Source organism: Cuculus canorus, chromosome 7, assembly GCF_017976375.1.
Source record: "Cuculus canorus isolate bCucCan1 chromosome 7, bCucCan1.pri, whole genome shotgun sequence".
NCBI classification, from domain to species: Eukaryota; Metazoa; Chordata; class Aves; order Cuculiformes; family Cuculidae; genus Cuculus; species Cuculus canorus.
Window position 1 is genome coordinate 8,059,072 of NC_071407.1, and position 24,984 is coordinate 8,084,055.

At 35.9% G+C, this 24,984-nt stretch overlaps 1 protein-coding gene across 5 annotated transcripts in view; it reads left to right on the forward strand.

Annotated features, from left to right (window-relative positions):
- CTNNA3 (catenin alpha 3) overlaps positions 1-24,984 on the forward strand; it is a 470,553-nt gene that overhangs the window by 294,775 nt on the left and 150,794 nt on the right. For 4 of the 5 annotated variants that reach the window (XM_054071284.1, XM_009568184.2, XM_054071286.1 and 1 more), the window contains one exon: positions 6,467-6,559. The exons of the other annotated variant lie outside the window; for it this stretch is intronic. In XM_054071284.1, coding sequence (XP_053927259.1) covers positions 6,467-6,559 — 93 coding nt within the window. The remainder of the gene's footprint in view (positions 1-6,466; positions 6,560-24,984) is intronic. 5 annotated transcript variants of the gene reach the window in all.

Sequence of the window (24,984 nt, forward strand, 5' to 3'; positions counted from 1 at the left end):
CGAGGTATAAAGAGGAAATCCTTAACTTAGTTCTTCAGCTGTCTTTATGGTGACCTAGAGCAGTGAGAGAAAGCTTAATGAGGCTCTGCATCAAACCTGGCACCTTTATTGGAAAGGAAATTATTCCCAGAATGTTACTGTGCAAAATTCTCTCTTACACATGTGCGATCTTTACCTCCTAGTATTGTGTTTGTTTAATTTAGTTTTTATTTTCATTTTGGTTGAGGTCCAGTTTATCAAAACAGTGTCCTAAATGAACTTGTTTGTGATAAGACTTCTCTGAGCACAGGAAAGCTGAAATAAACCCGTTGCAGTGACTTGCTCTAAATTTATGTTGGTTAAAAAAAGAAGAGAATAAAACAGCCATTGGTATTCAAATATCCTTTATTAATTAATTTTTGAAATAGAAACTTTATCATGTTTGACAAATAACATTACAGGAAGCACTTAAAGTTACATAGTACTCTGAGGAGTTTATTCATGTTAACAAGGTAGATGGCTGCAGTTGAATAAGGGAACTGATAAGCCTCCGGTGTACAAGGTAAAGTTATTTTGTTGAATCAGTAGTGATTATGGCATTAATAGAGAAGTATGTAATTCGATTCTGTAGGAGATGGAAGAGATGGAGAGAAAGTGCAAAAAGAACCAAAAGATGAGTGAAGAGATTTGCAGATGTGTTGCGCCTCACAGTAGTTAAATTAGCAGATTCAGAAGTCTTCCTGGAGGACTGGAAGGTGAAAAGCTAAAAGAGACAGGGAAAGCAACATAATATATGGTAAATCTGGTTCTGAGAACAGTTTTTTACTTTATTCCCACAAAAGTAAAAACTAATAAAATTAATGTAATAGTGTAACTTTTGACCTGAAGTATCCTAAAGCATTTTATAAACAATGTAGATATAACTACAAAACATAACTAAGTAAAAACTCTGGCAGGAGCTTATAAATAGCTCAGTGTTGCTATTTGACTATTTGACTTGATCTGGGAAGAAATGTTTTACGGTAGAAAATGGGTTGGAAAACAAGCAACATCATGATATTACTTTATTGCCCACTGGAGATAGCTTTTCAGTCCACAGGAATATGTTTTTTCACTCTAAACAAATATCCTAGTCTGTGTAGTTTTATTAAGCTTATAAAAAATGCACATAATCATAAATGCATATAAAAATGCAGTAACAACTAGAAGACATACGTACATCAATGTAGCCTTTTCCGTAAAAAAAGGATAGAGTCATTATTTATTGTTGGCCTTCCTAGTTTTTTTCCATGGCATTTTTTTTGTATGAACAGTCATTTTCCTCAGAAGACCTCTAAAGGCTTCCTCAATAAAGGTAGGGCTAGAAGCTGAGAACACGTAATAAACTTGTAGAAGATAGTTCAGTATTCCACAAAATTAGAACCAAAGAGTATGTGAGTACCTTTTTTTCATTTTTACTTGGAAGAGAGCAGACTGACTTCAAATCAATTTAGAGCATCTAATTTATATAAAAATCTATATTAACTTCAGTAATGTTGAAATTCAAATGTTATTCTCCAGTTCAGTATTCATTTGTTCTCATCGCCCTCAATGAAATGAACTGTGATTACTCAGGATTAATCTCTACCTCAACGGATTGCTTTATTGTATTTGTGTCTGTTTGTGTTGTCATGTCCCTTGTGCCCTTCAACCCCAATTCTTGTGTTTGTATTTGACGCCCACCTCTTTGGCAGTTACAAAGATAAAATTTGATGGATTGGGAGGTCTTTGAGGCTTTTCCTTTTGTGACACATTTGGCAAAGCAAGGTTCTTGTCTTGGTTTAGACCTTTTTAAGCCCAGACATTGCACTTTTGTCAGTGACTTGGTAAATTCATATATACATTAAAGTGACAGTGTATCTGTTTAGCGTTCTCAAGATGTACATATAAGAAATACTTTTGCTTGGTTTCTCAAAACACCAATAGGGTTTTGTTCTGATTTTTATTATGTATATTTAGGAAAAAAAAAGAAAGATTAACAGAAAGCCAAGATGAATATTTTAAACTTTACTGGAAAGTTTGTATTTGAGATCTTGTGACAAACAAGTAAAATTTTCCTGAAACCTAAAGCCTATCAGATTTTTTTTTTAGACATAATATTCCTTCTTTTTGATGAAAGTGTACTAAAAACACTTAAATATCAACAGATCAATAGTCATCCAAAGCTATACGTGCTCCCAGCATGGTCTTAAGAATATCTATAGTCTTATCATGGGGAGAGATTGGGACGCCAGAGAGTTCTTCACACTACACTGAAAAATTTTACAAAGAACAAACTCTGGACTTACCCTGCAGTGTGGTGAAGGACCATAATAAATTCAGTGTAGGAAGAGCTTTGTAAAGTCATTCTTCAATGGAAAGAATTTCATGATAGGAAGTATTTACTATGAAGAACAAGAAGTCTTCACCGAGAAGAGGAAACACAAGTTTTGTTCATCTTAGTCATCCTTAGTGATTTACAGTATAAGTGAGTTAGGATTCTGGATAATATAATGAGAGGAAACTGAGGCATTACTGGTTGAGCAAGGGGATCACATCTGAAGAACATGTTGTTTCATTTAGTCCAGTTTATATAGAGGAAATTAATGAGTTGGCAGATTATGTATTCCCAAGAGAATACTCATTTTGGGGAGTTAATGCAGTAAATTTGACTGAAAACATCTTTGGGGTGCATTTAATCCTTAGTATGCAACGCAGAGAATTGAATGGTAACGTTATCCTCAGACTGAAACAGATAGTGATGCAGTGCTGTGATTTATTTACTCTTTTGCTACTTAATAATCTCACTTTTGCATCTGGCTTTGGATACATGTTCTCACCTTGAAGTTAACACTGAAATATGATTCATTTTCAGACCACTATCATGCATCCTTGAATCATGGTTGGCATGTCTCTCCCAAGGACTTTTACCAACAAGATCGTGCCTTTCTCTTTCTTTTCAGCAGAATCAACGTGGTAAAACCTCTTGGTCTCCTCACGGTGAAGAGGCAGTCTCACTTTGCATATGAACTCTCACTTGCCCTGAGACTCTTAATGGATTGGGAATGCTTTTATTTGTCTACAGGAAATATATTACACTATCTTCATTATCTCTAGCAATATATGGCTTTAGCGCATTGGCTGTTGCAAATTATCATGCATTTCTGAAGACTCTTGTTACACCTTTCTGGAGATCCACTGGAAGTAATTAATGGATCTCCAAGATGTTTTGCTTGTATATATTTTCTCTTTTGCCTTGAACTCTCCATTGGAAAGCATTTGGAAATCTGAGATTGAAAAGAGCTAAGTACTTATTAAAGTGTGTATCTTCCACTTGGGAAGAGAACATTAGGATATGCAGTGTGAGTGCACTTGCATGGGCATAGTCAAGGTAAAAAGCCTTTCATCTTGAAGAATTTTTAACAGTGTGAACTTGTTCATGTATAATGTATCTCAAACAGCCTTCAAATGCTTCTTTCTTTTCCTCTCAATTGTCAGATCAAGAATAGGAACTGAATAAGTTCATGCACACATTTTCAGATATAAGCTTTCCCAGTTGTGCTGTCTCCTGGATATACATTCATGCTCCTTGTAACGTCTAAGTCAGTGAGAGAGAGATGATTTCTTGATTTTTTTTTTTAAACTCATTGCAGCTTGTATACACAGGACTTATTCTTCAACAATTTTTGCCCTGAAAAGTTGGTGGTTCACCAAATTTTAAAGAGAGGAACTGCTTCTTCCCAACAAAGAAAGGCAAACTCTCAGTCAATAGTAAAAATGAAAACATAAGCTAAAATGCCTCTAAGAAACTCATTTAATATCTTCAGGAATACAAAAGATATGTACATTGACATATGTTTTGTGTACAGGTGATAGGCACCAAATTTGATGCCTTCATAATCTAAAAATCCATCAGGATTTATTCTGAAGTAGGCAAATACTACTTTCTTTAACTCTATTGACTTTTTAGATATATATAAGTAATGCAGACCTCTGTCTGTTTGTCATTGTAAAGTGGCTTAACATAAATTCCTAATGCTTATAAATTTGCTCCTTGTACTATGAGACTACTATTATGAATTAGGTCATGGCCAAGGAATACTTAGAGCTGAAGAATTGGGAGGGGAAGAGTAAGATTGGAAATAACTTTGCCTCAGTATGTGCAAAAACTTCCATGTTTGTTGACTTCAAATAAAAGAGAATACTTGTGGATTAAGAGATCCTTCCCAACCTGATCATGTTTTATCAGAGAAGAACCACACTTTTTTACCCTTCTAGTCTTTAATGTGAAATCATAATATTTGCATATTTTTTCCCCAGATACTGATCTGCTGCATAGACCCATTGGCACAGATTGGTTTAGAGATTATTTTTGGATTTTGAGCAGTAGATTGGACTACATGTCCTCTAGAAACATATTCCAACCTAAATTATTATTCTGTGATTCTATGACACAATTTATGTCAAGGACTGGATTTGTACTGCGATCTTTCAGCCCGTGCAACTGAGAAACAGGATAAAAAATGGTTTTAAGGTGCCTCTGTATCTGCCTTGCACATCAAGACGGGGACAAAACATTTATTGCTTACAACAGAGAACTCATTCTTAAAACTGTCCTCACTCATAAGCAGAAGCTACTTATAACATGTATTTGTAGTGGATCCTAAGAAATGAAAAGTAACTTTTTTTCTGGGAACAATGAAGTGGGAAAGCCTGAGGAACTTTCTGACAAAGATTAGAAACTGCTGAGAGTGTTGGTTTTGTCCTGATAGAATGGCTTATACTGGCTTTTTTTTCCCCCCGGAACCTTTGAAATGGTACTGATTTAGGCATTGAGGAGCTCTTTAAGAAAGAAATCAATAATATTTGTACTGAGCCTTGTAGAGTGATTCTTTTTATATATCATGGTACATTAATGCAATGTGAATGGATGAAGAGTTGAAGTGTTACATTTAGGAGACACAAACAGCTCAGTGGTTGGAACAAAAAATTAAAATATTCAAACAGTATGAATTAGTTGTAAGCAATATTGAAAAACCCTGACCTTCAATGAAATGAAAAATAACTGATTTTTTTTTTTTGTAGGAGAGAGATTTGTGTCTTTTACAGTCATATTGTGAATGTACCAAAACATCTGTAGGTAATTTACAGCTGAAGAGTCAGGAGGGGAAGCATAGGATCAAAAATTATTTTCCTCAAATATTACTTTGAAAAAAACATTTTTGTGGAAGGTTGTGTATTCTACCAATTATTTGCTTCAGAAAGTGCCTTACTTAGTGTCTTCCGAATTTTTAATAGGAAATGTAATCAATTTGGCTATGCACTAACAAATTCCTTGTAATTATTTACATCAATTAAGGAAGGATAGTACAGAACCTTTGGCAATAGATCATCATTGAACTTTTTTTTCTTTCAGGTATCCTGAAATGTTGATAAACGAAGATTTGCTTTTATTTTGCAGCAGCTGTGCTGCAGATCTTGTTGCACAAGTTGTGAATAATTCCAAATTAGCTATGCATACCTGTGTTTAAATCAATGCTGGTATTTGCATCACTACTGAGGTCTATTTATTAGGCAGTTCTTGATTTACATTAACATTGGAGTGATATATATGTAATACAGCTACATCAGTGAAGGATACAAAGACTAACAAGTGTGTAGGAATATATGTGAGGACATTGTATGACATCAGTAGGATGAAAGATCTACTGGATCCCAGTATCCCATTTTATTCCTTTGTCAAGCGTATCTGTTAAGGACTGTTGATGTTGAATTGCAGTGTGCTGGAGTGAGTGCTCTTTTTCCTTCATCTCTTCAAACTTGTTGAACTGTGCAGTGTCATGGAAGAGTTTTTTGCCTTTAAAGGAAGCTGTATCTCCATGGTGTAGAGTAATATAAAACAGAAGAAACACTTGGTCTTTCACAGATTTCAAGTTTCTCTATACATTTTCAGTATTAAGTTGCACTAATAGGACTATTTCAGTAGAAAATTATGCCGCTAATTACAGTAATGATCTATGGATAGATCAAGGCATAAAATGCTCTGTATTTCATTACAAAAAATCAGGCCAAATGTTATTTGATCTTTAAGGTCTTAAAAATAAGTTTTTAAAAACATTAAAAAGCTGGGCATTGTTTGAAGGTCCCTGAAAAGTGAGCAGGCATCGTTAGAAGCAATATAGCTGAAGGCTTAGGTTCTTGCTTCGGAAATTCCTGATATTATCTAAATACAAGTCTGCATAGATTATGTACTGCAGCTAAGCTGGGGGGAGGCCATGAGTTTTCTTTGCTACTGTCACCCTTTTCCACAGCCCCATCCTTCCCCCCCCGTGTGTCTTTGTTCAAATATGTTCTTTGACAAATTGATTTCCGCAGATTATGGAGGCTTTCTAACAGAGGTGGTTTTTGACAAGTTTGAGCATCTGGGGATGAATACTTAGTAAACTGTTTGTTTCTTTGTTTATTTAAGGTTGCTAATCTTGCTTGTTCATTATCAACAAATGAAGATGGAATGAAAATTGTCCAAATGGCAACTAATCACATAGAGACTTTGTGCCCACAGGTATGACTTTTTCAATTAATTCCCGTAAGAGTGCACTGCATATAAACTGTATTTTTGTCTCCCAGCGCAGGTGCCTAGTCATGCTCCTTCAGTCTAAATTCACATGCCATTCACTCAAGTTAGTGTAGTAAGTGGAGGATAAATGATAAATCAAGGACAGATTAGTTAATCTGTTAATCTGTGTATTTTTCTTAGTGTTTAACATGGAATTGTTAATAATCTGTATTGACTGGGAGTTTTAAAAAAGCTTTTAAAATTGCAATTGAAGAAACACGCTGCTGTGTTTCCAAAATTAGACCTGAGTGAATGAACAGTGTAATGTGATAGGCAAATTGTGAGTATATTTACTCCCGGTTGCTTAGAAAGAAGTACGTATAGTGACCATCAACATGAAATATTATTACTTCTAGATTTGGGTTTATTGGTTTTGAATGTTAAAGCATGGATTCTTCTGATTGTCATGTCATCTCATGCTTGAGTTTTATTCTTAAGCAAATGGATAAAACTAGGACAGCCACAGTTAAATTTTTGGTACTTAATATTGTAGGAGTATTCACTCTGTATTTGTCATGTTCAGAGTTATAGAGATATGCAAAAATTCTGCAATTACATCTGTTTGAAGCAGGGATTTTCTGATTTGTGTGAATCTGATCTGAGCGTTTCAGCCTTGAGGCTGCAAAATTTCAAGATCGTTAGTTCTGTGAAGAACACTATAATTTGCACAATGGCCTAAATATTCTTGCCCTTTTATGTGTTTGAATGCTACCTGTGGTTGAAATAGAAAGAGAAGAGCAAATATTAATAATATGTTCAATTACAAGCTTGAGAAATCCATTTTATGCCTGTTGAGTAAATGCAAGATTTAAGGAAAAACAAACTTCTATCAAGGAAATATAATCCAAAAATATCACAGATCAGTGTAGTCTCTTGAATCATTCCATTTCAATGTCTATGTTATAGCTTTTACAGTTCTGCATTTCACATTCAACTCTATTTGACTTAATGCGGTACAGGTTTTGTAAGACGATTGCTGACTTGTAAGGAGAATTCATTAATAAGTTTCTTGCAGCTTCTTTGTTTCTCCAGGGGCACAAGTGCACCTTTATAATACATTATTATGCATCCAGATGTAGCTTTTTAATTGAAAACCTACACTTTCAATATTGTATCTGACACCAGAAACTCCTAAAATCTAATTTTGACTAAAATATTGATTTTCTCCACAGCCAGTTAAGTTGCTAGGTTTTAATTTCCTATAGGAAAATGGAAGTTTCTTGTTTGTTTTTTCTCCCTCCTTTTTTTAACCTTGAGATAAAGTGGGGTGAATTAGTTTATGATTATAGATATGTCTAAACAGAGAATGTGGTGTGCACATGATAAGATTATATTACTATTAATGGTGTGTTCATTGTGCAGGACTTGCTGCTTTCTTAGATAAGGACCATTCCCTGAAAAAGCAATTGATGTTTTACCTAAGTAAGAAATAACAGGATAAGGCTCTTGCGTTTTCAGTAAATCAGATTATGCCATATCATTTAAAAATCCTCCATAGGGAAAACAATTATCTCCTAAGATCCCTGCAGGGCATATCAATTAGAGTTTGGAATGGGGAAATGTGCATGTTCTTAAATCTTTAGAGTAAAAAATGGGAATTTATGTGCTCTGAAAAATGTATTTATTGAAGGGAAACATGTGGTTTGGGTTGAAATCTGAAATGGTTGAATTAAATAGAACCATTAAAACAGAACACCCCCTCACATACCCCAAGCACACCAACCGAAAAAACAGCAATGAAAACATTTCTCACGTAGCACTGGAAAAAAAGCAGATACAAAATTGGTAAACCTTTTAATGATTAGAGTGTACTACTGTACTGTAGTTCGAATGTAGAGGGCTGATTCTGTTTCCTCAAGTGAAATTGTTCAATAAATGAAACAAGCTATGTATGTATGTCAGAGTGAGTACAAAACACGTAGCACCGGTTATACGTGAAATTTCATAAATAGTTCACGAGAAATGAATTTTAAGAATATTTAATGTTAAATCAATAATAATGAATAGGCTAAAGAAATAAAGACCTACCAGCTTATGTTTTCATGAAGAATTATTTCTGTTCACGTTACTATCTTTTAGTTGGGAGAATTTTCTTCAGTGTTGTCAGGTGGGTAAAAGCTACAATGGCCCTTGTCTTGTGTGGGAGTCTGTTGCTTTCCTCCTGTGCAAACAAAATCATGATCTCATCAAATGTGTGGGAAAGAAAGGAAAAGAAAAGAATCCACAAAAGCAAACAAACTTCTGCTTTTGAACAACAAGGATATAAATCTGTATAGCAAACATGGCTTTGTTACCCTTATGCTTAAGCACAGTGGCATATATAGAGAAGTCTGGTTCCTTTAATAGTTAGACGTCTGTAACAAGGAAAGACACCTGATAGAGGGTAAACCCATGAATATAGAGATGGGAAAATACCCTAAATGTAGGAAACCAGCTATTAACAAGAGTCTGGCTTCTCTGTCTAAAATCTTCATAGGTTATTACATTTTAAAGGGCAGAGCAAAAAGTTGGAATGAATGTTTCAAAGTGGAGTTCAGAAGTGTCTCATGTCAAGGCAGCAGCTCAGATGAGCCTTCAGCCTGTCAAAGGACCCTGGCTGGAGTTGTATTATTAGAATAAAAATCCCTGGAGAGTTTTGAGGAGCAGGAGGTTTGGGCTTGTTTTGGTAGAACCATATCTGAAAAAGAAAATTGTTGGCTCACTTCCTTTGAAGATGAGATCTTCTTAGGGCTAACTCCTAATTACTGAAATGGTGCAGAGTGATTGGTTCTGCAGTGAGCCACGTCTGTTCTGGTACATCGTGCAAGGAAGCGAAATGCTGGAAAAACACATAAATATTCATGGTTTAATCTAATCTTTATTTGATAATTTTAAAAAGTCATTCAATCTCATGCAATAATGTTATCAGGTATTTTAAGAAAGACAAGGTGTACACTGATACAACCAGAACCTCAAATCTTAATATTTTAGTGAGTTCTGTTTCTCCTCTTAAGTATTGACAGATTGATAGAAACCACCTACTTATAAAGATAAGAAGGAAATCTATGTAACAGGAAAGTCATTAGTGGTTGAGTTGCCGTTTGTGTTTAAAAACTACAAACAAAAATTGAGGTGAGCTAAAATTGCCTTAAAAAAAGGCAAATGTGCATCTTGAGCTATTTTAAATGTATATGAAACTGTCATCTCATTTTTCTTATTAACATGCACCTAACCAGGATTATCTCAGAACCCGAAGCAGATTTTACAGCATATTTCAGAATGAGTTCCTAAGCCGGCTGAAGGAGCTTGCAAAGACATAACGTCCTTCTTTATAGTTAGCTATTGTCAATACAAAACGCATTATGTGGAAGACATTGGTTCAATGGATAGCAAATGCATGCTGAGCCACTTAAATTCGTGATCACTTCTGATATGATGTGTACGTGCTTTGATAGTGATACAGGCTCTGAAAATGCTCTCTGCCTGAGTCTTTGTATTCAAGATATTGGAGCTATTGGCTGGAAAGAGGTGTCCATTACACATCACTTAGTACAAATGACAAAGGGTAAGAACCTTGTGGCAGACCAGAAACAAACACCAAAAAGCTAATTAGGATGTAATTAAATTCATAATTCTGTAGGTATTTGAAAGCCAGTGGGAAATGCAGAACAGTTGAGGTTAGACTCTAGCAACTTGTAGCGATACCTTGCTTAAACCTGAAAATACTTTACATCAATTTTCTGACACCTTTTAAAGTTGGAGAATTATGTTGTTACAAAACATATGTTACACATATCCATACTGGAAGATCTGATTTGAAAAAAAAGTGTCTCCATTAAATTCCATGCTTATGAAACTAAACTGCCTCTTAGAGAAAACCCTTTGCTGTATCACTCCAACTTCAGTTAATATGGACACATAGACTGATTTCTTTACTCCCATAATTTGCTCTTCTTCATCCAAATTATGTTAGAAGAGTCCCTCTTCTCTTTAGGCTCCTAAATTCACTCATCAAAATCTTAGAAAATTCTTTGTATTTGTGTTGTTCTCAATGCTATTTACAAGGGACTCAAGTCGTGTGGTTTCCCTTATGAACTCCTGCACAGCTTCCTGGAGAATTTGGGAGAGAGACCCTTATCAGTCTTTGGGATAGGTTAGAAAACACAAAAGGCTATATAGTATGTTGCCACTCTTGAAGGATGTCTCAAATATTTCCAGCACTTGTGTTTAAATTTCTTTCCTCCCTCTAAAATCTCCCAGGGGCAAAAGAACAATGTTCTGGTCACATTTCTTTTTGCTTCTTTCCTGAAAACAATCCTATTAGTATTCTGCTGTAATGAGGCTGATGATTATTTTGGTTTGCAGTGCGTTAGGGTTTGTTTTGGGTGCCTGACTTTGCTAAGTTCATTTTGCTAAGATGTAATTTTTATTTCAAGATACAATTCAATGAAGAAATTACATAAACCACAGAATTATTGCTTTTTAAATAGAGGTTCTCACCTTTCCCACAGAAAGAAGAACTAAGAATGTTTAATGTATGCAAAAGCATCTGGTAAGCATCCTATCTCACTGAAATTTTCAGCATTTTCGCAATCCAAATTAAAATGTTTATTTCTAGACAGGTCTATGTGTCATCTTTTAAGTAATCATTTGGATTATGTTATTTAACACCACTCAGTAAAATCACACTGAAAAATCTACTGTTAGCAATTTCTTAATAAAATGGCCAGCTCCCAAAATGGAATTTAGACATGGCCAACAGTCACAAGTCTTCCTGATAACTTTCTCTGAAAACAACTACCGCCATTCTACAACACTATTGATCATAGACTGGAACAGGTAGCGTGTGGTATCTATTGACCTATGTTACCTGGATACTGATATTTACCCTACTTAGCATATGTTATATTGGGTTCCTTTTTGCAGTTGGTCTTTATTTTTATATTTGATGTTCTTTCCCTTCATACGATATAAAAAATTATAGTAATGAAAAGAGCATAACACTTGGCACATTTGTGCAAGATACAGCTTTTAATTTTCAGTGCCATCTTTTCTTGCTGCTTAGAACTTCATATGCTGTTAGTTATTTTTAAAATTGTTTGGTATGTGATATACCACTAAAGATAGAAGCTGAGTTTTTGGCTGTGTGAGTCTGTAAGTAAATCAGTCTGATAGCTCAAGTAACATGGAGACTTATTAGGGTAATCAAGATGCTGAGCTGGTCAGTGGGAACATATTTGTACATGTCATATTTCCAGGACATTCCAATACTGATCTGACAGCTGTCTTTAATGTTTTGTATTTGGCTTGTCCAGCATAATTCATCTGTTTTTTTCAGTGCCAGCATTTGGCTGTCCAGAACAGAGTGCTGTATTTTGGCATTACAGATTTGCTTCTCTATTGACACATGTACCTACACCATGGAGAATGGCAAAACCCACCAAGGCTCCTTGCAAGAAATCAGCTCTTTGCAGCCTTCCTTTCTTTGAATGTTAGTAATTTTAGCACTGTTGCAGTGATGCTTCCTTTCCTGTTTCTCTAGAAGACAGTATTATATGAGGACAGGCTTACAGAATTGAGATTCTTCATCCTGGAGAAGAGAAGGCTCCGAGGAGATGTTATAGCAACTTTCCAGTACCTGAAGAGGCTACGGGAAAGCTGGGGAGGGGCAGTTCACAAAGGCTTCTAATGGTAGGACAAGGGGCAATGGGTATAAGCTGCAGAAAGGCAGGTTTAGACTGAACTTGAGGAGGAATTTCTTCACGATGAGACTTTTGAGACACTGGCAGAGGTTGTCCAGGGAAGCTGTGGCTGCCCCATCCCTGGAGGCGTTCAAGGCCAGGTTGGATGGAGCCTTGGGCAGCCTGAGCCAGTGGGAGGTGTCCCTGCCCATGGCAGGGGATTGGAACTGAATGATCTTTAAGGTCCCTTCCAACCCAAACGATTCTATGATTCTATTAAGCCTCTTGCATGCTTTTTAGGATCTTGTGAAATGGTCTGCATTTGCCAGTAAATTCAGAAATACTGTGGAACCAAGAGTTGAGTAACTGATATATTTTGGAGAGTGTGTGTGTGCATCTTAGTTTGTAGAAGAAATCCAGACAAAGCATCTCCAGTCCAGTCCTCAAGACACTTGTTTTCTGTCCTCTTCCAAAGTACACCGATTACAACTACAATTTAGTGCAAAGTAGCAGCCTAATAGCAACAGCAGTGTGCCCTACACATATGAATATTCAACTGAGAAACTCTGATTTCCAAGCAGGCTTGCATATTCCCTGCATTCTTTCTTAAAACTACGATCATAACTTTGTTACACTTCCAAAACGTTTTGCTCAAGCTTTAAATGTAAATGTCTTATAAATGTTATCAGTGAGCACAGTGCGGTTTTGCCTTATAAAGATGAACAGAGGAGTTTGGTCTTTCTTTTGAGCTATATTTCGATTTACACTTAAATTGTTTAGCCCTTTTGGGCTGATACAAATAGATGGATATTATTTGCTTCTGTGTTATTTTCTGGAAAGTAGGTACTGTATTGAACAAACCTAGAAATTGTTGTTCACAAAAACGAGACTTGATAGCTAATAAGTGGGCAGCATCTTTTGAAGTGTAAAATTTTTCAGGTATTGGACTTTAATTATGTATTTTATGATGCTGTGAATTTTCGAAGCTAACAATTTACATGTCCTATATATTTACTTTTTCATCAGAGAAAATTGATCATCCATTTTTTATTTGCTCTGGTACATTAAATGGTGGGGGACACTAAGGAAGTTTTTTATTAGCCTCATAAAAACTCTTCACCAATACCACTTTAATAACCACAATTGTTTCATTTTTGTGGTTGAACTGTCTGTGTGGCTTTTATCTGTTTTAATACCATTTTCTTCAAATATAGCAGTCTTGTGCAAGGACAGAAGTAATGGGGGAGAACATGGTAAATCAGTGAGTTGTCTACCATCTGCTTTAAAAGGGATAAAACAGATGTTAGTATCTCTAACAGTATCAGACATCTTCTAAAGTACCATCTTCAGCCTTTCATTTGAGAGATTAATTAAAAGTACACGTCATGTCTTAATAACGATATTTCTAAAACTAAAGGAAAGATACCTTTTTCATGTAGATCTCACGATGTTGGAAAAACTCATATACAGTGCTGCTGAAGTTAATGAAAAAATTGTCATTAACCTTAACAGCTGTGGTAGTCTGCCTGAACATCCGTACGTCTAATTCCTTCTCTTACTCCTTTGTTACTCAACCAGTTTAATCTGGCATACATTGTCAGTGTTGGTAGAGACTTGATCGTCCTCCCTACTCTCAAGCTGTTATTTCTGCCTCCTTCCCTTGAGACAATAGCAATCACACAGCTATTCAGTGATCTGGTTCATGGAAACTGATGCAGCTGAGAATTAACTTGGGAAGAAGGTTAGTTTTCATTTAAGTCAGTTCCCCATCGTAGTTTGCCGAATGGATGTATAAACACTGCTTGCTGGCTCAAGGGAAGGAATGAGGAAAAAGGAGTCTAAAGGAAAAGCAGGTCACTGCTTTTGGGGGCAGTGCAGACTGCTGCCACGTGGAGCTGATGGGCACAGCTTTGGTGTTTTAAGTTAATGTTTATTTTCAGTATCAGTATATATCTGTTGTTACCAGCTACCAAAAGGCATTGCATGGAAGAAATTGTTAGTCCAGTTCTTAAGTATATTGATAGTATCAGATCCTGTTTGAATGGATGATGCTTTGTACCATGAGAACACTTCGGTCTTAATGTGACAGGCACCCTTCAGGAAAGAAGCACGTACAAACCCAGCCATACTCCTGTTTCCAGTCTGGCTATCTGACAAGGACTGAAAATGTTACAAAGATGACAACTTTTCTCATATTTTCTCACATTACTACTTGTAGGATGTTACCTTTTTCTGTTTCTGAGAACGGAAGTTTGTTGTTTTAAAAAGATGATAAAAGATGTGATATTTTTAGCTGGTTGGGGTACTATGGAATCCTAAAGCTGTGGGCCACCAAAATGTATTGGGAGACCTAATGCTTTGTGCTTTTATACTAATACAAATAGACTTAGCTGGATGTGCTTTGGCTTGAAATTTTCCAATAAACAGAGACTGAAGGGGAAAAAAATAGTATTATGACTCCTGTGAAAGTCTCATGTTGGCTGTGAATTCTTGGTTGTTTTCTGATAGTACTTGGAGAGATGTACAAAGTGCCTTGAGGTCTTCAGTCTTAACTTTCATCTTCCAGCATCTGTTGTGTTAGAATCCTGAACAATTTCTCAGTTTGTAATATTAAAAATACTAACCCTGTGTGGCCTTAACTTCTGTAGCAACACAGAAGCTGTTCTGTTCTATCCTCTTCTGCTTGCTCCACCTGCAGTTAGTGAACATAAAACATGAGAATCATTGAGTTTCCTAGAGATGCTGGAAGGCATTTGCTGTAGATTCATCCTACATAATAGTGCCATGAATGTTTTATAAACAGTTTATTTTCCCCTGCACCTTTAAAACTTGAGAGGATTCTTCCTGGAAAGGTTTTTCTTCTTTATCTCTTCATTTTTTTTTCTAAGTTTTTAAGTTTTCCTGAGGTGCCACATTTTGTTGGTGGCAGTCCTGCAGCAGAATGCCAGGGGAGGAAAAAAAGGCGATAAAATCATTATTAGAGACTTGTTGTGATATAAATCCCTACTGATTCTGAGGAGGAGGATGGTCACACAGTAGGTAAGCTTAGAATATTACAAGACAGCAGAATACTACCACTGTTAAGAGCTGTGGTTTTGTGTGGTTTTGGGAAGACAGAGGTGAACAGCAATAAAGAGTGGAGAATATAAATAGCCATAGCATGCAATAATAGATTGGTGTAAATAGCATAGGTTGACAAGGGTTCCTCTTGTTGAAGCAAGACTATTGATACATGGGTTTGCTTGACATAACTTTTGTTCTAAGTGAGTTGGGGAAATACTAGCATGTCTCTCAGGGAAGTGTCTGCCCTGGAGAAGTGTGAAGAAGTGAATCTTCCAAATTTTGTTTGATTCATATTTCTGATGAGCTTCCAAGTTTTTAAATTGAGTTATTAAATGGCTTCCTCCCAGTTGTTAAATTTAACTTTTAAATGATTTCTATAGAAGTCACATCAAATTCAAGGCAACAGATGAGTTCCCTTCTTGTGCATTTTCTCATTTTAGTTTCTGGAAACTAAAATGATAAAATGTCACTAAAGAAGGCAAAGAGGTATCATGATCTGCAAGTGGATTTTCTGTGTTATATGTGTGGACTGATAAAGGCAGAGTAAAACTGGCAATTTGACTATCTACTTTACTAAATTTCAAACAAAAAGTCGTTAGGAAATGTGTCAAAAAGAGCAGCACTGGAAGTAAGAGTAAAAGTAGTACAGCACCGATTTTTTGATTCTTGTATCTTTCAGATGATTATGCACTACTATTGATATTGTTGCAGAATCTGATCTGATTTGCTATTCTGATTAAAAAAAAACCCTTTCTATACCATCCTAATACTGTCACTAATACTTTAAGCAGAATAATTTCAAACAGATTTTTTGGAACTTGCTGTGTGATGTGATTTGCTACCTAGATGTGAACTCGTGCTTACATTTACACATAGGGATCAGGTATGTGTGTTTCTTATTATGCTACTTCTGTCTCCCTTCCGCTTTTTCTGGGAAAATGCAAAATGAATTTTAAATGAATAACTGCAGTCGCACTAACTTTGTGTTTCACTGTAGCATCACTGAAATTCTTGAACAATGCACTCCGTTGCTGTTGATGCTTGATCTCTATCTCCAAAGCAGAATTATTACCCACTTTTTTCTGGGAAAGATGTCTTTTCTGGATAGCACACTGCATCCTTCTGACTTTTGTTTTACACTTACCTAGATCATGAAGTGCATAAATAATTAGTGATAATTCAAAAATTTCCCCATTTCTCACATCTCATGAGAAGTGACTCACCTAAAGTGTTGCTCTGGAATCACTCCTGGTAGAAAAAGAAAGAAAATAGTAGGTGTGGGCTTTTGAGCTTTTTCTTCTGATCACAGTTTTGTTGTTTCAAGTCCCTTAAAAAATACCTGAGTAAGAGAATCAGGAAAAGAAGATTTGAGCATTTATATGTTGCAGTGGAGAGAGAAAGCCTGGCAAGGTCCTGTGGAGCCTAAAGTGATGGGACAGTAGCGTGAAATGAGACTTCAGAAGGATGGGAAAAAATCGGGGAGCAGAAGGGGTAGGGTAGTGCTTGCTGCAGCTTAGATCTTTGACTGTGGCAGCAATAGGTGAAAAGTTAAAGCTGGGATCTTCTGTCTGCATGAAAGTCATATTGGAGAATGTCTGTCAATCCTGCTTGTTCACAGGGCTGTTTCTACGTGTTCTTTCTGGAGGCACTTTGGGGATTTTCGACCCCCATGTCTTCAGTCTCTGTGTACCTCTCCTAAAGCTTTCTGCTGTCTGTCTCTTCAAGAACCCATTTTTTTGTTTTAAGTTGAAAGCTTGCTCCTGTCTTTAGCTCTTGGTTTCTTTAGCTCTTGGTTTCTTTAGCTCAGACCATACCATAGTTCGTAGATATTATACGAGATGTAGGACAATGACATGTAGACAAATGACTGTTGAAGAAGATTGTCTGTAACGGTGACAGTTTTGTTAGAAATCCCAATAGGGAATGGGGAACGAATTGAGTGGATTTAATACAGTGTTAGTAGGTTGGGAATTTTTTTGTTTTTGCTGTTTTGTTTGGGGTTTTTTTTGTATAATATACTTCAAAATGTACATGAAGCAACAGTTGAAGCATATGTTTTGAGCTCTACTTTTGTCTTTTTTTTTTTGTGCTTGGTATGTAAACTTAATCCGTATAGCTATATGTATATCCATATATTCATTTTACCAAATATTGAAAGCCTGTGATTGTAGTGTAGTTACATTATTTGCACTGCAATTGTTCTGGTTTCACTGTAGTTGTATTTTATCTCTATAAAGTTTGCTACATGAACAAAAGGTCCATAAGGACCTTTCTTTTGTATATGCAGTACACTATAAATTGGACTGAAGATTTACTTGGATATGAAATCCAATAAACTGAAGGTTAATTACATAACCTTCATTTTGATATCGTCATTTCATTATGCAGTTAACTTTGTTGATAATTATAGGTGTTGTATTCAGACACAGAGGATTTTAATGCTGAATGCCTTTCAAGTCGGAAAACTGTAAAATCCCATGGAGAGGTTTCTTTTTGCCTGAGTACTCTAGAAAGCCTTACTGTAACTGTAGGTTTATAACTTGTGCTAGTGACAGTATGGGTTATCCCACTTCGATCAGCAAACTCAGCTATCGCTAGTGTTGATAATTTTTATACCAATGTAGTTGGCATACTGTGACACAACATTTACAGAGCTTAAGAAAACACAGAAAAAGCTTACATCTCTAAAAAAAGCATATCTAGAGGCTTTTTTTTCTCAATTTAATGTGTTTATACTGAACCTCATATACTGGAACACTGTTCTGGAGCACTGTTGAAGATACGACTTGCTCTGTGGTTTTGAGTATGAAAGAATAAATGAAACATTATAGAGAAAACTGTTTCAGATACTTTTAATTTCCTCTTTCATCTATCAGTAAGTCTTGAGGGTTACATTACCCTTCCCTTTCAAGAATTTGCTTCTCTTGAAATTAAACTGCGTTTGAGAATTTATTGCTCAAGGCCTGATCAAATTTTGTGAAGTGTTCTGTGCCCTCTGAGCAGAATCTCTCTGTCCCCTCCATGCGCAAATCCCAGACACAAGAAAGTAATTTAGGCAGAAAACAGAAACTGTAGCTAAAATTGTTTAAAGTAGTTGATCAGTGTCATGATTTGCTTGACCCTAAGTGAGATTCTGGATACTAGGTGTATACCCAACACAAAAAAAATAGAGTTTGAGGAACAATGTTTTTTGATTGAGTGAAAAAGATGCACTTTTGATTCTTGAAATAAACTAGGCCATTTGTGCCGTCCCACCCCCCTCTTTGAGTATCATATCCGAAACATTCCCTGGGTTATTTACAGACACAGTGTTCAATAAGGCAGAACCAGAAATGTTTGTTTATTCCATTTAGTTTGTTTACTTCCATTTTAGTATTGGGGGAAAAAATTATGAAAGTACTTAACTGAAATTACTAATTTATGCAAATTGGGCACCTGCAGTCTGACCTGCAAAAAAAACCCTAATGTGTTTTGTGATCCACTGTTGGCTTCACTTTTGTCAGGTCAAGTGAATTAGTTCCGGAAGGAGGTGCTGTCAAATGGATTTAAAAATCAGTCTTTAAGTGTTAAGTCTACTTTGTCCTCTGTCTCCAAAAAACAAGCTATCCACCCAATTGTGAATGCTGACTATTTGACTGCATTTTCAATTCTTTTGCAATTTTATAATATTTTTAACTAAAATAATGGGTGTGTCTCTTCTTGAAGCTTCGTTTTTATTTTCTTTTCTCAGAATATTTTATTAGGGTCTCTACTGAGTCCCTGAAGTCTTAGAGATAATTTTGTGTGACCTCCCTGTAGAAGGTTTCTGAATGCATTCAGAAACGTGCATGTAGTCGCTATGTAAAACCGAGCTGCATTTGTTTGTGGGGGTAGGAGGAAGCTTTAGAGGACTTTGTTTAGTGTTTCTGATTTAGTAGGGTGGTTTTGATTTGACAGGGTGGTTTTGGTTTGGATAGGTTATTTGGTTTTTTGTGTACTTGGGTTTTAATTTGGTTTGTTTTCTTCCTCAACGCTGCAGTGTGCCTCTCAGCAGTGCGGCGCTGTGGTGGGAGATATGCTTTTGAGTGAAGTTACACAAAATATTTTCATAAAGTACAAAAACTTTATCCCAGTGTAATGAGAACATGTCTGTTGTATCACTAGCAACCGCTGCCCAGACATCAGGAGATAAAGCTATGCAGGGTTGTATTTGATTTCTTGCCTGGAGTATCAGATCAATAATGTTTACAGCATTGTTGGCTTACCCCTTGCCCCACAATTCTGTTTGTTCTTGAGGAATGGCTTTAACTGTGTGCTCGTAATTTATTCGCAAGATTCTTGGCCAGTAGCTTCTAACAACAATATAGAAATTAAATCTGCCTTTAATGGTTGATATTAAGAAGGTCTTTGCTAGAAATATATGCCAGTTTCAGTGACCTTTTCTCAAAGCTTAGTTAAAGTTACCTAATAATCTCAGAAGAAGTAAATCTGTATTTAGCTTCTAAAAGTTATTACCAAACATAGTCATTTCTCAAACCAAGTGCCTCCAGTGCAATTGCTTCTTCCTGCTTTAAAAGACTAGAAAAGAGGAAGAAGTCATACAGTGGGTTACTTAAATGCGAGTTTGGCAAAACAGAAATTGTAATTAGGACTTCAAAATTTGTCCTAAGTATTTCAACGATTTTATTTAGTACTTTAGAGACTGCTATGTTCTTATTTTTGTTGTTTCTTGCTGGAGTTTTTGAGTCTCTGAAGCAAGAGGCATCTTAATCTTTTCCTAGTATAATGTAAAAACTTATGTGTTTAGCCCATTATACCACCTGCTCCCCTAACTCCTCATAAAAATCAGTACTTGGTAATGTTGCTGAGATGGAAGTTTTTCAGGATGTTGTGAGAGAGGGCAATGTGCTGTGGATGGTTTCCTGTTCTCAGAAAAGGAGGGAATTTGTGTGTTGCATTGTCACTGATGTGTCACTTTTGATATAATTATTAAATTATCACCCCTAACGTTGCATCTCCATTTAGCTATTTGCAATAGGGATGGATTTCACCTTTTAGATTCACTGTACAATTAAAGTTGATTTTATTAATCAATACGGCAAGTAATTTATTTACTCTTAGAATGCACTTCTCCCTTGGGTAGAATTTATCTACTGTCTAGAGCTGCATTATCAACGTGATCTCAATTTTATTTAATTATATTGTCTGAAATACATTTTATGATTAACTGTTTTGTATAAAAGATACTCAGTTTTCAAAGCTTCTAAATTATTAAGAGTTTTTCATATCTTTATTATTTTAAAGGAGTCGCTTTTTACCCCAGCCAGAACATGAAATTTTTGCTCTGGAGCAAGTATGGACCTATTGCTGTATTTCAGAGAACTGGCTGGAAATTAAACCTACCATTTTTCAACTACATTTAATTGTCCTATAATATTAATACATAATCTCATAAGAGGTTATATTAATATATACACAATAGACACACAGTTTTAATACTAAGAAACATGAGTTAGTTTAATGTTTGGGGCCAAGATTCTCAATCATGTATCAGATTCTAGAGCTATAGCTCTGCGTGCAAAGTAAGAGAACTTTGTGACCTTTTACATCTTCTATGAAGTTGAGCAGTTCTTTCAGAAATGCCAGCTGTCGTGACTGTTGTGCTTGCCAGTTTGGTGAGACTAGAAAAGGCAACAAGCAGAGTCCCCATCTGTGAACGTGGGGTTGTTTTTTTTCTTTCCATTTTTGTAGTAGAGATTGGTACTATATCTTTGTAATCTATGCAGAGCCACTACACTTTAGGTGTGTGTGTCCGAAAGTCCCTCCCATTAGAACTGTTCTGAATTGGATTTGAGTGCAATCCGTTTTCTATATAAATGCTATTATACAGATCTTATTTTTCTGTTTAGTTATCCATGCCATTCCCTTAGAGATGAACACCTCAGCCATGTACAGCAACTGAAAGCATCTCATCATTCTAAAGGCTAGGATGAAGTTGTCAATCACTTACAGTAAAGTCTAGAAAGCAAAGTTGCCGATGCTTTGGTTAGAGTTTATGCTTTTCATGCTAATGTTTTAAATATTAGTCACTGTGAACACTGCAACTTTGTTTACTGCTCAGTGTGGGTAAAGGTGGCATAGCATGGCCAGTGGAGAAAAGAAAATGAGGTACAGAATGCAAACCAACCTGAAATGTAAATTCAGTGTCAGAAGCATCTCTTTGTTGGGACTTCAGTCTTAAGATTTTGTTTTGAAAACTGTGAATTGAGTTCTAAATAGAAAAGACTGTCATTTCAGGAACACTTTTCTGAAGTTCTTGTTTTTGATGCGGGAGTTGCTTTTGAGATGTTATTGCATGTAATTGGAGAAAATACTGCCTGCAGAAAGCACAGTGAATTAATTCTCGTAGGATAATTCTTAAGGGCAGTATGATAGTGACTATCAACTTTTGTTTATTAGTGCATCAGTTGAACTGTGACACATTTGCCTTTGTAGAATGCTATAAAGACAGGATTATAAAAATATTAATGTGTAGGTGATCGAAAGGCTGGTTACAGATGTTGACAAAAGCGAGATGAATGAAATGGCTTATATGGCGAGATGAATGAAATAACTGAGGCTTCAGTTATCAATGAGAGAAGGCTTAAATACACTCTTTACCCCATAACCTGAATTCATTTACTTACACTTACACTGTAATTACATGTAGACTTTTAAGGTATTACTTACTTCCTAGATTAATAAAATTGTTGGTAATATTTATGCTGAAACAAAGCTGTGTGTGTTCCAGTTTTGATTAGATTGCTAAACCATGTTATCCTGGGGTGAGTGCTTTCAATTGCAGCTCCTTCATCTTCACTCTCTTAGCTTACACTAGGGCAGAACTGACCTTTTTTTTTTTTTTAAGGTAAATTTCTCTAGCATATTTGAGAAATACTTGACTGAGTTCGGCTTTGCTGTTGCTGTGTCAAGTTGATGGATCTGCCCGCTTAATTTTCTTGAAAATTCATCTGCTGGAGATGCAGATGAATGTAAGGCTGGGCGGCCAGCTCCTATTCACCTGCAAAAAAGAGAATCACCAAACAAACCCCAAGCAATTAATTAAGACCTTTTCCTTGATTTGGTTAGAGAGACTTAACAGTTTTCAGTATTCACCATAATTATATTTTATTTCCAAGAAATTTCTAGTTTTCTTCTGCCGTAGTCACAGCCACATCAGACCTTTGCCTGTGCTTCTTTCCCTGTTTTATTTCATTGAAACACTGATCAAAGTGTTGTCTTGTAATGTTACTCCAACTCTACTATGCATTTCTTACTCTTCTATTGTCTTCTTTTGCCTGACCTTAAGGTGAGTGACTCATCCTTACCTTAAGACACCGTCTCACTCACCATTGCTTCCCCCTTGTGTACAGGAAAGACGTCTGTTGGCCTCCAATGTGTTATTTCTAAAATAAAGGAGTAACTGTTGCATAGTAGGGTCATTGTTGCAAATGAGTTTTTTAGATAAAATTTGTGTTTAAATACAGAAGCGAATTAATAGAGTTAAGGACACACTAATACTTACTTCTTGGAAGATATATATGAGGGAAAATCGTGTTTTAGGTGTCTATAGCTAAAGAATTATATGTGTATAGCCAAAGATTATATGTGCACACCCAATTCCCTTTGAAACTTAGTTCAGACATCAAAGTTTCATAATACTTATCCCCAATTCACTTAGATTCCCATCTGGGTGTCCAGTGTGAGTTTGGTCCAGAGTTGAAATCTGAGATTTTACAAAGCAGACTCTCAGACATCAAATTCCTCCATCTGGATATCCAGTGTTAGTTCATGCCAAAGATAGAATCTAATGTTTTGCAAAGTAGACTCTCAGGCATTGGGTTTTATAAAGTAAATAGTTTAATAGAGGGATATAGCAACATGGTCAGCTTTTGAGAGAGAGACAGACTCTGCACAGAGAGGACTCCACAGAGAGGCCAACATGTACCAGGGATTCTGTGGGTAATTATACCGTTACTAACTATTTAACTTCTGATTGGGCACAGTAGTAATATTTGGATCTGGGGTCTTCTCATTTCTCATTAAAATCTTTGGCTGTCTTTCAGACAAGTTTTTATCATGTCTCAACTGGTGTGTGTATTCTTCTGTTATTGCTCTGTTAAATTATTGACACTGGCTTTCATTTGATGAAAGGTGTAGAGCATGGCTTATCCTGTACTTGATGAGGACATATGTATATTATTGCAGAACAATTAATATTAATAAACGCTGTCCTCAGCTAACGTGAACTCAGAAGTGCAAGGTGATATGTGAAAACCATTCATTTAGCTCCTGACATTAGGCCTAAGCAGAAGAACATGAGGAATAACAACTTTCTGGTAGTGTTTACTTGAACTGTGAGGTTTGTAGTACAGAAATACAACATTTGGAATGACATTTGGGGAAAAAATAACATTAGGTAATGATGGAATTCGAACCACCTAAATGTGCTGTAATGAGATAGAGCAAAGCTATATTTAATTGGCCAGCAACAAATTATAACCCTGTTTTGGATCAGGAAGCAGAGGGAAAATAGTGACTTCAGCTTAGTTTTGTTTACTTTGTTTCTTGACTTCAATTCAGATAACGTTAAATTTATGCCATAAATGAAAATTGGAGTGAGGTAGGAAAGCTCACCTTCATGAAGCCTAAGAAATTGTCTAAAATGTTTTCATCTTGATCTCTTGGTAAGAATTTGAGTGCCCTAGTATGAAGTACATGTTTTTTTTCCTTTTTTATTTTTCTTCTTTTTACAAGAAAAGAGGGTTTAAAACTCCATTTCACTTGTGTGATAATGTATCTCTTCAAGTTTCTTAGACCGTATTGAGGCTATTCCAGTTTAAATAATACATGCAGTGGAATTTTTTTTTTTTTTTTGTATGTGAATGCCATTGGTGACTTTGCATTTTTTTAGAATTTCTAGTTTTATTTTCTTCTGAACATCAAAATATTAATGATGTTCAAGTATTTCAAAGGTTTTTAAGCACATATAGCATTTCTTAATAAACAATAGACAAAGTTTCTTGCCAAGTTCAGTTTTTCTAATATTGATTTAAAAAAAAATTCAGATAAACGTGTATTTTATTAAAAAAAAAAATCCGTGAGGCTGATCTTAATGAACAGCATTGCATTCCAGTGTTTGGGCGAGCTAAAGTAGCCGTTGTCTTTTACTTGCTGTTTTTGTTCCTGTTGAACAAAATCTGAGGTGGACAGACTTCTGCAACACAAACCCCAGAATGGTGACTACAGGCTTTTTCAGTCATATTGGAAGTGGTCAGCAAAGAGTCTACTGACTACAGCTTTGGAACTGCCTATGAGCCTATACAAAGGAGCTTTTCAAGGCTGCTACTCTTCCTTTAATGAATCTCACTATCAGGGCAGTTCTGGATAGAACAAAGCTAAAACGTTACCTGTTCTTAGCCAAGATTTACCAACCTTGCTTAACCCTTAGGTCTGTCACCTTGACATGGTCCCAGGAAAAACAAAGACATGAGGTTTATATCTTCCTCTACAACTTAGTATGACAGGATTATAATTTAATTAATATTAATCTGAATTGTTTTGTGGAATGTGGGTATCATCACTTTTGTGGAAGCCATGTTTATTCCAAGTGGAATTAAGTCTTTTCTT